This window comes from Lodderomyces elongisporus, chromosome 7 (assembly GCF_030384665.1).
Source record: "Lodderomyces elongisporus chromosome 7, complete sequence".
Classification (NCBI taxonomy): domain Eukaryota; kingdom Fungi; phylum Ascomycota; class Pichiomycetes; order Serinales; family Debaryomycetaceae; genus Lodderomyces; species Lodderomyces elongisporus.
The window spans coordinates 605,988-622,734 of NC_083679.1; the positions used below are offsets into that span (position 1 = coordinate 605,988).

The 16,747-nt window shown below is 39.0% G+C and overlaps 6 protein-coding genes across 6 annotated transcripts; 3 read left to right on the forward strand and 3 right to left on the reverse strand. All coding sequences in view use genetic code 12, as the record gives it.

Annotated features, from left to right (window-relative positions):
• Positions 1-373: 373 nt before the first annotated feature.
• LAT1 (pyruvate dehydrogenase complex dihydrolipoamide acetyltransferase component (E2)) lies at positions 374-1,831 on the forward strand (the record flags this gene model as incomplete). Its single annotated transcript, XM_001523554.2, has 1 exon — positions 374-1,831. The coding sequence occupies one exon, from the start codon at positions 374-376 to the stop codon at positions 1,829-1,831; it is 1,458 nt and encodes a 485-aa protein (XP_001523604.2).
• Positions 1,832-2,603: 772 nt separating this feature from the next.
• TFC7 (C6 zinc cluster transcription factor-like protein) lies at positions 2,604-4,490 on the forward strand (the record flags this gene model as incomplete). Its single annotated transcript, XM_001523555.2, has 2 exons — positions 2,604-3,593; positions 3,810-4,490. The coding sequence occupies 2 exons, from the start codon at positions 2,604-2,606 to the stop codon at positions 4,488-4,490; spliced, it is 1,671 nt and encodes a 556-aa protein (XP_001523605.2).
• Positions 4,491-4,862: 372 nt separating this feature from the next.
• Positions 4,863-7,355, reverse strand: PVL30_005159 (uncharacterized protein; the record flags this gene model as incomplete). Its single annotated transcript, XM_001523557.2, has 1 exon — positions 4,863-7,355. One exon carries the CDS (start codon positions 7,353-7,355, stop codon positions 4,863-4,865), a length of 2,493 nt encoding a protein of 830 aa, XP_001523607.2.
• A 592-nt stretch (positions 7,356-7,947) lies between these two features.
• On the reverse strand, positions 7,948-11,781 carry PVL30_005160 (uncharacterized protein; the record flags this gene model as incomplete). The annotated part of the gene is made up of 1 exon (XM_001523558.2): positions 7,948-11,781. One exon carries the CDS (start codon positions 11,779-11,781, stop codon positions 7,948-7,950), a length of 3,834 nt encoding a protein of 1,277 aa, XP_001523608.2.
• Positions 11,782-12,684: 903 nt separating this feature from the next.
• On the reverse strand, positions 12,685-13,146 carry AIM11 (Altered inheritance of mitochondria protein 11; the record flags this gene model as incomplete). Its single annotated transcript, XM_001523559.1, has 1 exon — positions 12,685-13,146. The coding sequence occupies one exon, from the start codon at positions 13,144-13,146 to the stop codon at positions 12,685-12,687; it is 462 nt and encodes a 153-aa protein (XP_001523609.1).
• Positions 13,147-13,705: 559 nt separating this feature from the next.
• On the forward strand, positions 13,706-16,444 carry PVL30_005162 (uncharacterized protein; the record flags this gene model as incomplete). Its single annotated transcript, XM_061119663.1, has 2 exons — positions 13,706-15,094; positions 15,236-16,444. The coding sequence occupies 2 exons, from the start codon at positions 13,706-13,708 to the stop codon at positions 16,442-16,444; spliced, it is 2,598 nt and encodes an 865-aa protein (XP_060975646.1).
• Positions 16,445-16,747: the final 303 nt, after the last annotated feature.

Below are 16,747 nucleotides of genomic sequence, written 5' to 3' on the forward strand. Positions count from 1 at the left end.
CTCTGTGCTAGATTAATTTTATTTTAATCTTTTATTTTCTTTTTTGTTGGTAAGGTCTCAGTGAAGGTTGTTGTTGTGATGAAGATGAAGATGAAGATGAAGTAGTAGTAGTAGTAGAAGTACAAGAAAAAGAAAAAGAAAAAAAAGATGGCACAAAGTCCTCGCGAACTTCAACCTCCGAAATTTTGACGTTTTGGTTTTTTCTTTCCTTTGCACAACATTTCTGACATCGCCATATTATAATCAGCTTTTCTTTTTCCCTCCACCACCCTTCCCTTTTATACAGCTAGCACCAAAAAAGCACCAAAAAAGCACCAAAAAACACCAAAAGACACCAAATAAAAACCACCAACAGAACACCCCATCTTAAATAATGTCTGCTATCTTTGCTGCTTCTGCCAAGAATGCGGTGCGTTCATTGGCCTCATTCAACGCCGCCACCATCAGATTAACATCGGCATCAAGAACCTCCGGCTTGACCTTGGCCAGATTATACTCTTCTGGTAAGTTTCCTCCACACACCGTCGTCCACATGCCTGCATTGTCTCCAACAATGACACAGGGTAACATCCAAAGCTGGGCCAAGTCCGTCGGTGATGAATTGAGCCCTGGTGAGCCAATTGCAGAAATTGAAACCGATAAAGCTTCCATGGACTTTGAGTTTCAAGAAGAAGGTTACTTGGCTAAAATTTTGATGGATGCTGGCTCCAAGGATGTTCCTGTTGGTCAACCAATTGCCGTCTACGTTGAAGAGTCTGGTGATGTTTCTGCTTTCAAAGACTTTACTGCTGCTGATGCAGGAGAAGGACCAAAACAAGCGGCTCCTGCAGCTGAAGAAGAGAAAGCCGAATCAAAGAAGAGCGAAGAACCAAAAGAACAAAAAGACGCTTCTTCTTCACCATCATCATCTCCAGCAAAAAAGACCTCTCCACCAGTAGACAGAATCTTTGCTTCTCCATACGCCAAGACCATTGCATTGGAGAAAGGTATCTCATTGAAAGGTGTCAAGGGTTCAGGACCACATGGTAGAATTGTTGCCAAGGACCTTGAAGGCCTCGAGCCATCAAGCGCTTCTTCAGCATCTTCAGCACCTGCTGCTGCTGCTGCTTCTACTCCAGCAGCTTCTGCTACATACGAGGATATCCCACTCACCAACATGAGAAAGACTATTGCCACTAGACTCTTGCAATCAACTCAACAATCACCTACCTACATCATCCAATCACAAATCTCTGTTTCCAAATTGTTGAAGTTGCGTGCTTCCCTTAATGCTTCCGCCGAGGACAGATACAAGCTTTCCGTTAATGATCTTTTGGTCAAGGCTATTGCTGTTGCTTCACAAAGAGTACCACAAGTCAACGCTGCTTGGTTGGGTGAACAAGGTGTTATCAGACAATACTCAAACGTTGATGTATCCGTTGCCGTTGCCACACCAACCGGTTTGATTACTCCAATTGTTAAGGATGCGCACAGCAAGAGACTTTCAGCCATTTCAAACGAAATTAAAGACTTGGGAAAGAGAGCCAAGGCTGGTAAATTGAACCCTGAAGAATATCAAGGTGGTACAATCTGTATCTCCAACTTGGGTATGAACCATGCTGTCACTGCATTCACCTCCATCATCAACCCACCACAATCTGCCATTGTTGCTATTGGTACTACAGAGAAGAAGGCAGTCCCAAGCGAAGTTAACGAGCAAGGTTTTGTCTTTGATGACGTCATGACCATCACCGGTACCTTTGACCACAGAGTCGCTGACGGTGCCGTCGGTGGTGAATGGATCAAGGAGTTGAAGAGAGTTATCGAGAACCCATTGGAAATGTTGGTTTAAGGTGTGTAAAAGAAATAAAGTGATTTCAGTCATTTCACATCTGAAGAATACCACCAGAGAATAGTTAGTTTGTTTGCATGCTTGTTAGGTTTGCTTACTTGTTTGTAGATTACATTAGCAGAAGAAAGCGCAATACGAACTAGCAGTAATATCAAGTACAACCAACTAATGGAATAATCATGAAACTACAAGTAGCCTTGTCCCAAAAAGAAAAAAAAAACAACAATATGTTTTCTCTCCTTTCCTTTAAAAACCTATGTCTTCTTCTGAACAAATATCTGTGCCATATATACAGACAACAAAGAAATAGCAAAAAAAAGTAAACGGAAAACAAAACAAAAAAAAAAAAAAAATTAATAGAAAAATAAGGAAAAAGAAAACCTATTTATTGTTTGATCTTTTTTTTCTTTTTAATTTTGATTTTTATTTTTATTATAATTTTTATTTTTATTTTTATTTTTCTTTTTAATTTTGATTTTTATTTTTATTTTTATTTTTATTTTTATTCCTTTTAATTTTTCTTTACATAATTATGCAACTACGCAATTCCAACATTTTCACCATTCTACATTTCCACAATTTTCTTTTCTTTTGTTTATCTTTCTTAGAACTACGAAAATTTCACACATTAGGGCACGTTTCTTCTTGTATTCTTTGCTATTTATTTACATTGAAATCAGCGTTTAAATCAACATTTATATTTACAGTTTAGCTTGCAGTTAACGTTTGTTTCCCTTTTTCCGTATTTTACATCAACTCACCTTAATTCACAATGACATTGAAAGAGATATATATTGCTCGACATGGGTATCGATCAAACTGGCTTCCACCACCACACCCACCAAATCCTACTGGAATTGACAGCGATCCGCCTTTGGCGCCACACGGAGTTGAACAGGCAAAGCAACTTGCAGCGTATTTGGTCTCGATTCCATCTGAAGATTCCCCACAATTTATCTTATCTTCGCCATTTTATCGTTGTGTTGAAACAGCAGAACCAATTGCCCGGATGCTTGGGTTGAAAATTGGGTTGGAAAGAGGTGTTGGTGAGTGGTTTAGAAAGGGCAGAAACACTATTCCCGTTCCTGCAAACTATAATGACTTGAACAAATTCTTTAGTGAAGTCTTGGTAGAGGAGAAGGAATGGCCCAGAGACCACATTGGCGTGATACCAAGCTTGGAAGGTGAGCTGCCGGAGGATATCTTGGCAAGAGCACAAAATTTCTGGAAGGCATTCATTCCTCAATTTGAGAAGGAACATCCTGAGATCTCAAACATCTTGATAGTCACACATGCTGCAACAAAGATTGCCTTGGGAAGTGCGCTATTACAGTTGGAAACGGTCACATCACCGATTGACGACAACCATGCAATGTTGCGTGCAGGAGCATGTTCCTTATCGAAATATATCAGAGCAGATGATACTTTCGCCACAGACAATTTAAAATGGAACTTGGTTATGAATGGTAATTGCGAGTACTTGACACAAGGAGAAGAGATGAATTGGGACTTTACTACTGGGGTTGAGGCCGGATCCAATGAAGATATAGCGAGAAGGCAACACGAGGCAAAGAAGAAAAAAGAAGAAGAAGAAGCAGCAGCAGCAACAGCAGCGACAGCAACAACGACGACAGCAGGAACGGCAAAAAATGGATTAGGAAGCGAAGGTTCAAATGTCAATCAGAGCAGAGAGATTAGTGAGGAAACATCTTCAACTGGACCTATAGTTCAAAGCAAGGAAGCTGTCGAGGACGACATGGAGGTACGTGGACGAATTTAGAGAACTTTAACACGACTGGTCCTAATAATATTATTGATACTACTGGTACTATTGGTACTACTAGTATTACTAGTATTGGTACTATTATTACTATTCTTATCCTTATTATTTTAATTATTAATACTCCTATTATTATCGTTATTGTTGTTACTATTAGTGTAGACAAATTAAATTACTAACAAATACACATTGACATAGACATTTTACATTACAGTTGATCTTCCAAACCTACCGCGTAAAAGAGAAGATTATGAAGAGCAAATGGGCTCAGCAACAAGTAACCATAAGCCGAAAAAGGGTACCCCAAAAGTTAAAAACTACATTATCAAGTCTTCAGCGCAATTGCAATTCACAGATCTCAGTGTTGAAACTCCGTTGGTGAAGTTTTCCAATAACTCTAACTTTGGCATGGACTTGAAAGATAGCAATAGTGGTGTTGGTAGTGGTGTTGGTAGTGGTGTTGGTAGTGGTGTTGGTAGTGGTGTTGGTAGTGGTGTTGGTAGTGGTGTTGGTAGTGGTGTTGGTAGTGCTGGTAGTGTTTTGGGGAACACTAATGGTGTACATAACATTCATACAATCGATGCATCTGAGTTGATCAATGATCGAATTTATGAGACCAAATGGAAAAAGTTAATAGGGCTGGAATTACTCTTTGATGATTATGGTGACCTCATTGGGCAATTAAAGGAACATTTGGTAATTAATGATAAAGCACGGTTTGAACTACATAAAGAACAATCTAATATAGATTATGACGAATGGGAAGAATACAATGATGGGTCAGTGAGACCTGCCAATGGAAGTAGTAAAAAAGGCCAAAGTGCATTTTGGAAGAAGGCTAACAAGTTGGCCAGAGAGAATGAAAAACGGTGGGATTGAAAAAGGAAAAATAATAATAATAATAATAGAGAGAGAGAACTCATTTGTTGAAGATCTTAAATGCCAGATTCAAAGTGCCGAATGCAAGATGCTAGTGGGCGGAAGTTATAGTTAAAGAGAAACGGGAAAGAGACGAGTTTGAACCCACAATTCTACTTATGTTTTTTTAATTTTTTTTTTTTTAATTTTGTTTTTTAAAATTCAAAAGCGCTGTTGCTAATCTATTGTAAATTTTTTTTTTTTTTTCATTCTATCGACTCTAAAAATTGTTTATATTGAATTGTAATCAGCGAACCAAAGTGGAATGCGATAGCTCACCAAACCATTGAGAAAAAATATCATCTAGTGTCCAAATATTAGAAGAGAAAAAAATCATTTCTTCGATGTGATAATTCTCTGCACATGGTCCATATACAGTTGTAGACTAACATCATCGGTGAACACATCCATTCTGTCCCCTGTTCCGTAAAAGTGGTTTACATTAGTGGCATAACTAGTACTTGGATTCAATTTCGCCATTAAGAACCTCGCTTGCGACCCACCTTCGTCACAGTTTATAAATCTCGGTAAGGGGAACCTCTCTGACAATATTTCCAATGCTTCTCTTTTGGGTGCTTCCAAAAAATCTCTAAAATGCGCATACTCTTCTTGCTCATGGTACCCAGCATTTCTCCAATCGGCAACCTGTGAACCATGATGTATTAAAATATGGAAGAAAGTGTCAAGAAGAAGAATCTTTGAATGTCCCAAACTTGCTGAATCCAAAAGGACCGGTTCGGGCTCTTGTTCTTGCTCCAGTAAATCATTCCCATCTGTCGAGGAGCCCCATGTGTTGATATCATAGGAAAGCAACGATGGTTGGATCATGAGTAATGAGTTGGCCAAATCTTCATGCATGAATAACGTTCTGACATAACTAGTTTCATCAGGCGAGCTATTAAAAACATTGATAAATGGCGACCGCCTCAAGTGGTAAATGAATTGTGGAAACAAGGAATATGCACTTGATAATCTAAAAGAATCAGGCATGCCTTGCGTAAAGACACCAAACCTAGAGCAGAAACTAATCATTTCTTCGTCCAACTCCTTTATAATCGCTGCGCTTGTAGCAAATTTCTTGTGGATCGAGTCAATTCGAAGCTTTTCAATTGCTTTACGCGCAACTAGCACCAAAGCTGCTTCTTGGTCAAAACCAAACTCCAAATTGACATTATCTGAATCTGGAAGAACATTTATAGGTACGGTAGTCACCCTCAATCTTATTTCCCCAGTCGGGTGTTGATAGTGTAAAAGAAACTGTATATAAGTCGTTTGTGTCGTCATGCTATCCAATTTATCAAGGTAAATGGCAAATGTTGATTTCGGGTTTAAGCTGCAAAGCTTCCATGAATTCGTCTTTCCCTCACCAACATCAGTCTCGGCAACCATCCTTGCATTTGCTGGGGTAGTCTTGTTTATTGGCAAAGATGTTGCCTGACCTATAAGACCCTCAACCTTGATATCAGTAGCAGCTTTCACTTCCAAAGTGGCATTGAATGCCATATTCAATAAACCAAACCCTTGTTCCTGTTCCTGTTCCTGTTCCTGTTCCTGTTCTTGTTCTTGCTCCCCTTCTTTCTTTTTAAAAAATTTAATAAAACTTTGCTTGAATATTGCCGTGGCAAAGGAATCACTCATAACTACAGCTCCTCCTGTTTTGTAACAAACCTCATCCATCTCAAAAAGCCCCACTTGATCATAACTACCTATGAAAAGGTCGCAGCTGAGTCCAAGGCCGATCAACAATTTTGTTATACCATGATAAAACATCTTACACTCCTTAAGCAAAGAAACATCAAACTTGGATATCTTTGATGTACTGGTGGCAGATGGAATTGATACACTTTGCGACTTGATGATATCATGGTGTGATCGCAAAGGCGTCTTCAAATGTTTGTCTACAACTTTACCAGGCCCCAACGTGCAGACCCCTGACATAAACACCATCAAGTGCCCACCTGTTAGATGCGCATCTCCAAAGATACTCTTCAAAAGCAAAGCCGCAACATTGATTGCCGAACCAGTACACCTTTCTGGACGTTCACTAAAGTTGTTTCTTGGGAAAGAATTGCACACAAGGTTTTCCAAAATACTTGTTAATTGGTACTCAACTAGATTGAGTGGTTGGACAAATCTCCTCGCAGCATTGCCAATGGGCAACTGGCTCCCATTTTGCGTGGCGTGTTTCAATCCTGCAGCACTCAATTCCGAGCCCAATATACCAAGACTAGATTGAACCTTCTCCAAGGTGTATGTCTTAGAGCCACTAAATGTGTGGCTTATATTATCGTTCGATGTAAGATCATGTACACTAACATGTTTGCCAAAAGTAATGAGCCCTACAAGAGCATCTTCGGGAAGCAAACTGAGTGATATGATCAAGCTCTCCTTGAGTTGCTCAAATGCCGATTCTACGTCGTCACCCTCAAAACAAGTGTCAACAACATAAAAAAACACCGGTGGTAAAGAGCTATGTCTCCCAGTTTGGTACTCAATAGTTGTCGATCCCGGGTTCAAAGATGGATGCAAAACCGGCTCGCCTTGCGCGTTGAATGTGGGAGGAAGTTGATTTGAGGTGCCGCAGAACTGGCAATTCCATAACTGGGTATTGTTAACTATCTGGACATAAGGGTTAATGATTGATCGACAAGTCCTGCAACTAACCAAAAAAGATTTATCAACCACCTCTGTTTCGCTCTTGTCGTTCATCGGCGTATACAAAGCAGCTAATGGTATGACATTTCTTTTGTTTTGCAACCTAGATTTTGGCACTGAGGACCAAGACAACCGAACACCATCTTTGTCCTCTCTCTTTTCAAACTCCATGTTAAAGAAATTTATTGTATATTGTTTTTTTTTTTTTTTTTTGGTGAAGGTGGTGAAGGTGGTGGTGGTGGTGATGGTGTTTGACAAGTGGAAGGGAAAATGGAAATTCAGCTAGAACAAGGACCTTGTATTGATTTTACTAATTTCGATGCACAAAGATCTGTTTGTAATCCAGAATTTGCTACCGGAAAGAAAAACGTGAGAAAAAAAAGTATCAACAAAAAAAAAATCACGTACGCGTTAAGTGTAAAGCATAACTGCAGGTCGACAATAGTGTGGGACAGAGGGAAAGCATCGCAAAGCGATTTTTAACTAGTTGCATTCTCCTCTTTCGTCCTACAAACGAGCGTATCACACTCCAACTAGGAAGACGAGAATCGCAGTTATGAGAACAAAGAACAGAATAAAGATCAATTGTATAAATAACAGGCTCAATTCTCATTGTGGGCCTCTACTAAAATGAATAAGAATTTTTTGATAAAAAACTACGTTTTCAGGATTAAAACAAACATACGCTAAAAGACATGTATATTGTTCCAGAACAAATTGTGTATGTAAAATACAAAAATATAAATGGTCCTTAACCTCAGTGCTAAATCCTGTACTCAATAAGCTTTTGTCCTGCGCCATTAACAAGCAAGTCTTCATCCCATACAATCTCAACTATATCTTTGAACTCTCTTGCATAATACAATTGCAACGAATACTTTTTGGCAAAATAGTCTTCCACTTGCGACATGTTGAATTCGGGTAATTCGTTATCTCTCAAGAGCTCATTGATGAGGTTCATATCCTCCCTCGAGTTGGCGATGGTCACGGCGGAGTCACCATTCGAAGTAGATGATTTAGTAGCACTGGTTGTATTAGCAGCAGCAGCAGCAGCAGCAGTAGTAGTAGTAGTAGTAGCGGTGGTAGCCTTCTCCTCTACTAAACATTTTGCATATTCTTCAATAAGATCTTTCCTATTTTCACGTGGAACAATCATCCTCTTAATGCCGGGACTAAGATGTGCACCTAACATCTTCTCCTTAACGCCACCAATTGGCAAGACCAACCCACGTAAGGTGATTTCACCAGTCATGGCGATATCACTGGGCACTGCTCGATCCAAGAGAACCGACAAAAACAGCAATGCCATAGTGACACCAGCAGATGGGCCATCTTTGGGCACCGAGCCCATTGGAACGTGCATATGGATGTCAAGATTGTTAAATTTATCAAGGACTTGACTCTGACCACCATCAACTCTCAACAAATCCTTGTATATCATCAGCTTGATGAGGGTCAACCCAATCTTTCCACTTTCCATCAAAACCTCACCCAACCTACCCGTCATGTGCAATGCTGCTCCTGACCCAGATGCGGTTCCTGGATTACCATCCATCAGTTTTGAATCTTCCCCAATGACTTTTCCAAACCTTCTATCAAACCCAATACTCTCAAACACCAAAACAGATCCAAGACCTTCGGAGTTGTATGATAATCCATTCACTACCCCAACTTTAGAGTTTCCAAACGAGGTTGCATTTTCAGAAACACAGTCAGAGCTTGCAAATGGAACTCCTAGATATACAACCAAATCGTTCTCGCCAATCGTAGGATTATAGGGTTTGCGATTACCATCATTTAACGACTCGCAGTACTCAACAGCTTTATAACGACACAAAGCACCAAGTTTCCTCTCAAAATCTCGAACACCCGCTTCTCTAGTATAATCGACTATAATTTTCTTCATGGAATTTTCATCGAGCTGGATATACTCATCATAGTCGTTTTGAGCTTCCGTAATGGGGAAACCATTTCTCCGAATCTGACGCGGCAAGAGATACTTTCTGCCAATAACTAATTTCTCATTGTAATCATAGGCACCCATCTGAATCAATTCCAACCTATCCAATAACGGTCTAGTCATGTTTTGAGGCTCATTTGCAGTACATATAAATATGACTTGTGATAAGTCGACGGGAAAACCCAAATAGTGATCAATAAATGTATTGTTTTGCTCAGGGTCCAATACTTCTAATAACGCAGCTGAGGGATCACCATTAAACTTGCTGCTACCAGAGTTGCCTCCCACAACCTTATCAATCTCGTCTAACAATATTACGGGGTTCATGCAGCGTGCCTTACGCAACGCTTGAATAATAAGTCCCGGCATGGCACCAACATAAGTTCTACGGTGGCCCCGAATCTCGCTTTCGTCTTTAATTCCTCCCAAAGACAACCTTTGAAAGTTCCTGCCTAATGAAGTAGCTATCGATTTGGCAATGGATGTTTTACCAATACCTGGGGGACCGGTTAATGCAATTATGGGAGATTTGTTATTCTTGCTCACAGCGACCTGTTCCAAATATCCATTCTGAAGTTCAACACCTGTCGAAATAGTCCCCTTCTGGTTAGGTTGTTCATCTAGTGTACTTTCGTGTTCTGAGCTGCCAACAAGGCTGTCACCATCATCAGAATTTCTACGTGAATGCTTTTCTAGCTCTTGCCTCTCTTTGTTTGCAAGGTATGAAGCGTTGATACCCAAGAGCTTTAAAACCACTAAATATTGTATCAATCTTCGTTTGACATGCTCTAGTCCATAGTGGTCTAAATCCAATTGCGCCTTGGCTGCTTGAAGATCAATGTCCTTATTAGACTCAAACTTTGTGACAAAACAATCCCATGGTATATCCATAACAATCTCCAAGTAGTTACGAAGAACATGGTAATCTGCACCCATACCGCCAGGGGAATTTGCCGAAGACTTGATCCGTTTGAAATCTTTTAGAATGAGCCTTTTTGAATCAGAGGATAACGAGGAAATTGTTGGAAGTGTATTTTTAATGAAGTTGGAAATAGCTTTCAATTCATCGCCATCGTCATTACTATCATCAAAATCGTCGTTATTTTCACCACGCGAAGAAGAAGAAGATGAAGAAGAAGAAGAAGAAGAAGAAGAAGAAGAAGAAGAAGGGGAGCCACGTGTGGAAGTTGGTGAATTTGTGCCCTTTCGTTGTTTGGATTGCAGGCTCTGCAGCAGCCTTTCGACGTTCCTTTGCCTTATTTTGTTTCTTGTGTTCATGCCTTCCAAAAGACCACGGATTGACTTCAATTGCTTAGCAACTACATTTGCCTTTTGAACATTCGTAGCTTCGTTAAAGAACCAATTATTCGCAAATAAGTTGTTCTGCTCAAGATTTTTGAATATCTTTGTTAGCAAAGACAACATGTCATTAACAGTGGTAGATCTATCTTCAATATGGAAACAGTTCAAGAGACGAAGCTTTTCGTAATTGGGGAAAGGCAAAATTGCGGCTGTTAAATCTACCAATTTCAAATAAATCTTTTCATCCTTAAAGCCTTCCAGACGCTGATGCTGGATCTTGGCATCAAAGTGCGAGTATAATTGTATAAGGCTATTATATGCTTTACCGATATCTGTATTGCTGGCTAATTGTAAGAAAAGAGCATTTGCAAGTGGGTTCAAAGTCAAAAGATCCTGTTCTGGTGGTTGTGATTCGGTGGAGATTTTGCCATCCTTTTTATTTGCCGATTCATCCTTGCTAGAGGAACTTTCCTCTTCCTTTACCAAGGACAAATTACTACCTTGTATAGTACTTGGATTGTTCTCACTGGCACGATGGTATGCAACAAGAAAATTTTCGATTGCTTCATTCAACGCAAAGAAGTTTGACTGCAATGTGTTCAACTTTTCTTTTAAATCATAAACATCGTGGTTCCAATCAATGAGTATTTTTGCTTCATTGGCCCTCAACTTTTCCCTGTCTTCTCTTGGTTTTACCTTTAAACCTCTAGTCACAGCTTTAAAAGTAAGTCTAATGGTACTGGTGTTATCGGTCACTTTGACAATCTTTACTACAGTTACAACTCTACCCATGGAGCTAAGGTAATTTGAGTCTCTATCTTTGATACGATCCAAGTTGGGCGAAATTGCTAAAGTAAGCCAATCAAAACGATCTAAAGTAGGCACATTGGCTCCTTCAGTAGTTCTTGTTCTTGCTCCTGTTTCTTGTTTCGCATTTGCATTTGATTCCTCCTTGTTTGAACTAGTATCTGCAAAAGCGTCTTGAACATTTTTCTCCATATTGTGAAATCTCCAGATACCATCTTCTGCATCCTTCGAAATAAGTGTTGGAGACAGTCCATATTCGTTTTGTTCATTGGCAGTAACTCCGTTTTTTTTATCATTTGTGGCTTCATCTTTTTTAAAATCATATTCATTTAACAAGTTATTAATAACATTGATATTTGAAACATGGTCACTAAAACGATATAACAATGCAGCTGCTTTGAATCTCGAGAAAGTAACATTATAAATCACGCCAGGTAACAAAACCAAGTTTGAGTCAAGTTTATACGACGGTAAGACCGCTTCTTGACTTGTAAATTTTGGCAGCCTAGCCTTTGAATATTTGCCCATTTTTATGTTTCTTTTCTAAACTGAGAAAGGAGGGGGGGGACAAAATAAAGGAAAATAAAGGAAATGGAAAAGAAAAAATAAGTGCAGATGAGGGAGGGTGGTGGAAAGATAGTGAAGTTGAAAAATTGGTGGCGTTCCAAGTGGCTCAAATAAGTTGGATAAAGAATGATAGCTGTTAAATCAGATGTTTTGAAAAACTAAAAGATAATCCTTTGTAGATTGTTGAAAAGCAAAATATTCTTTTAAGATGTATCGTGTAGATTATTTTCACTAATTTCCTTATTATAAATTTCAGGGTAGATTTATATTTTTGTAGTAACTGGACAGTGATCTTGAGACTGGGGAAAGGGCGCTGGGCGCAGGTGTTGGCTGGGATCTACAATCGAGGAAGGAAAGGGTTGTTGTGTGGGGAAGGCCAAAATCACACCGATAACAATTGGTAGCAATATATATATATTTATCCTTTGTTGTTGAAGAACATCCGATACCGAGGGCATATGAATTTTTTTTTTTTTTTGGCAATCCCACAGTATGATAACAAAATATATTCATAAATACACACATGTACAGAAAACTTTGCCAAAAAAAAAGGAAGAGAAACAAATCAAAATTCACAACCTTGATCTTTAATCATTTTATTCAAGAAGAAGACAGAAATAAACAGGAGCACAGAGCTTTATATTCTTTAAAGTATATATAAATATGTCTTTGGCATTAATCGGAGTTGAAAAAAAAATAATCCTTACATTGCAATTCGATCTTATCTATATACACATTTACTTCCTTGCATAAATTCTATCGTCGCCGTTTTGCTGGAAGTACTATTGGTACCCACCCACGCTCCTCCTCCTCCTCCTCCTCTTCTTCTTCTTCTTTCTTCTTCTTCTCCTCCTCCTCCGAGTATTATATCTTACCCTCTAGCAAGTCGTTTAAACCATCTTGTAACGCTCGTGTTTCATCATCCATTTTCATTTCGCTCAACTCTTTTTCTTTAACATCACCTCCCATCAACGCTTTCATCCTATAGCCAAATTCTTTCAAGTTGCTCACGTCGAGGATCCATGCAGTGCCAAACATCAACATTCCCGATATCGAGCCACACGCGAGTGTACCTGCACCAACAGCAACCATAGCGTCAGCTGTGAAGTTGTATGAAGTGGGTGGTTGATGATTCTGCTGAAACAATAAGGGTACATACTGTCTTGCAATGGTTTGTTTGTAGATGAATCTAGTTGAAAAAATTGATAATGCAGCAAAAGTGAAAAATTTGGCCATCTGCAACTTTCGACGGTCTATATATTCTGGCGAAGCATCTGCAATGCTAAAGTTGAGTTTATGCAACACATCTCTCGTTGTAGAAGTCATTTTTGGACTCAAGTATATTGTTGTTGTTGTTGGTGGTGGTAGTGGTAGTGGTAGTGGTGATGGTGGTACTACTACTATTACTACTTGTAGTGATAATTTAAAGGGGAGAGTTTGAAGGCTGCGCAAGGTTGAAGCGTTACGATTCAATTAGAAGAATATGATGCTTTAGCTACACTGGAAGCATACAGTATTAGGTCTGTCCCAAAGAAAAAAAAAAAAAGTGTGCCTTATGAAAAGTACGACAGGAAAATCTAAGACAAAAGGATTCGCGACATATACAACAGACGACGGAAAGATTACACAAAAATACGTAAATACGAAAAGAAAACAAACAAACGGCCCATTACCAGGCTATCTGAAACCACTATTTCCCATCACTCAACTCCCAAGGCAGAATTGACACTGCAAATTATCTTGCTTTTGCTACTTCTTTAAATAATAGAGTCTCATTAGCCATAGGGGTTATTGGTCATGCAAACTTAAATTTTTAGTAGCATCGATACGCATATTGCTTACACTAGCATATTGTTTTTGCTATAGTAGCCATTGAAAATTACAAATGATGTCAAAGAGTACTTTGAATGATCTGTATGACCGCGAGGAAGGAGAATGGAGTACCGATTATATTGCCCATACAACTGAAGACGCGCGGGAGAGCGCTGAATATCTGCGGATTGCAATAAGTGCAAAGGAAGAAGAAGAAAAAGAACAACAACAACAACAACAAGACCAACAGCTAAAGAAAGAGAAAGGAGGGGAAAAAGAGAAAGAGGAGGAAAAGGTAGAAAAAGATTCATTAGGGCTCCTTATCTCCAGACCTACCCATCTAGAAAGAGATGGTACTTCTGATACGAATTCAAATATTTCAGATGATTTGCAAAATTTTAGTGATGACTCTGCAAATTCTCCAACATCACCTTTTGGTAACCAACAATATAGTCCATTTATTTCAGACTACTCTTCTCCGGCACCAGATGACTGTGATTTGGGTACTATCGATAACAATGAATTGAACATCCTAGATGAAAATGTCAAGCGAATAAGTAACGTTAACTTGGAGGAGAGCAAATCACCTTTAAGCAAAGCACAAAATTTGAAAAACATATCTCCTTGGAGACAATTTCGTACAACAAACACGAAGTTGCAACCATTAAATCACAACTCAATCTCTAATGTACCAGATTTGAAACCGACATCAGCGGATTCAGTTGGATCCACGAAAACCACACAAACTACTGAAACGAATGGAACTACTGTAACGGCTGGAACCTTTGGAACATTTGCAACCTTTGGAACCACCGGAACAAGGTCTCGAGAAGACGAATTAACAAAACAGATTGTCAACTACAAGATTCAGATCAAATTATTGAAAGCATCAATAAAAGAACTTTTGCTAAAAAACAATTGGAATCCAGATGACTTTCGACATTACTTATCCATGATATGCCAGGACTCGACACAGTTGAACAAAAGACTCAAATCCCTCCAAAGCGAATATGACGAGATCTACAATTTGAATCAGGACTTGTACGCAAATTTGGAAAAAGTGCAGGACTTGCAAAAAGTCGGGGATCTTGAAATGAAGAGTTTGAAGGTGATATTGCAGACTGTACAGGATATGGTTGCAACTATTGTAGAGATAATACACGAAGGAGAAAAAGAATTGAAAATAGAAAAAATAGACGAAAAAACAGAAGATGAGAAATTACACTGTGATCTCAGCGTCATATTCACATTGCCTATTGAACAGCAACTTGAATATATCATTGATAGCTTAAGGCGACGGCGATTATTGGATATCACTTGTATATCTCCTCCAGAATCCGAGGTGGAAACAGCAACTATTGCACCCGACGATGAGGATGACAAGAACAATGGGGAGAAGGGCAGCAGTGACGATTTGGATGGTGACGATCATTGTGGAGGTAAAAATGATTATATTGATGGTGTTGAAGAAAAGGAAAGGAGGAGGAGGAGGAGGAGGAGGAGGAGGAGGAGGAGGAGGAGGAAGAGGAGTGGTCACTCTGCACAAACTGCCAGCTTTTCCAAAAGTTCAACTATATCCAATGAGGAACCTGAAAACATACAGATTAGAGAGCTAGAAATTGAATTGGAAAATCGGCTGAATATGTGTTCACAACTCCAAATTCAATTGAATGACAAAATAAAAGAGGCAGAAGAGTATGAACGGAATCTCGAGCTTGCAAAAGCGACAATCTCTCAAAAAGTGAGCGAGTATGAGACTCGACTCGAGGAACTCGAGCATAAGTTGTATGAGGAGGGTCAATCAAAACAAACCAACAATGGCATCGTAATAGATCGGGGGGATGTGGAAGAGCAAGAGGAAGCTTTGAAACAGGGTAAGGAGAACCATGACTTGCAAATCGCATACAACGAAAAAATAAAAGAGTTGGCGCAAGAACGTCAGGCACATGAGAGAATTCAAAGAGATTTGCAACTGCAATTGGATGACTTGAATGCCAAACTCAAAGCAAAAACTTTGAGTCCACATTCCCAATTGAATACCATCAGCAAGTTCGAAAGGCAAGTGATCGGTGATTTTGACATTAATAATGAAGGGGAGCCTGATTTACGTAGGCGTCAAATTTCTCTTGAGAATGACCTGTTGCAAAGGGAAAACCAATCTTTGCGAAACCAGATTGATAAACTATCCCAAATTATATCCCACAACAACCGTAATAATAGCTATAGCGATCATAGCGAAAAGTCGATGGAGCTTCATTCTCAAAGTATATTAAAAAAACTTTCTATAATGGAGTACCAGTATCGAGACTTGTTGTCTTTTGACATGATTGAGTTTCAAAAATTTATACAACTGTACAATAAAATTGCCGAAGATCAATCTTTGCTGGACCCGAGGGAGAAATACGAGAAAGTAATGAAACGGATAAAACACTTTGACGAGGAAGATATAGCATTCATTCGAGATAAACACAAATCTATATTTGAGTATTTTGTTCGTGCTACTGATTTATTGATCAACGATCATGTCAGGTTACTAATCAAAGATGGGTCTAATGAGGAACGCATGCGGAAGAAAATGAATTTGGTAAATACAGAAAATGCACAGTTGAGAGCAAGGGTTAACCAACTAGAGGAATCTTATCAGTATCATAAGAAACCTGTGTCATCTATCACTGAGTTGAGGATTGAGGATCTTCAAAGGAAATGGAAAGCCGAGCGCGAGCGAAGAATCCTTGAAGATCACGAGGCGCAGAAAAGATTTAGGGAATTGGAGAATGAGATTGTATTGTTGAAAGAGCGTGCAGGAACATAAATGGGGGCGATAAGGCGTGGTTATATAGTTCTTATTTATTCTCCCTTCTTTTCGGAACCATTGATGGAACCATTTCGCTGTTGATACAGCCGAGCTAAATAAATGGCTACATTTTACAAAACCTTTTTTTTTTCTTATTTTTTTTTTTATTTTGTCTTTTTATTCAACCTTTATTGTATCTCATCCTCTCCAAGCAAGTTTATATTTCTTGATCTCTCTTTCTCCAAGTTCTTGTCCTTCGGGTATCTTTCAAGAAAATACAAAAAAGAAACATACATAGAAATTAGAAAAAAAAAAAAAAAA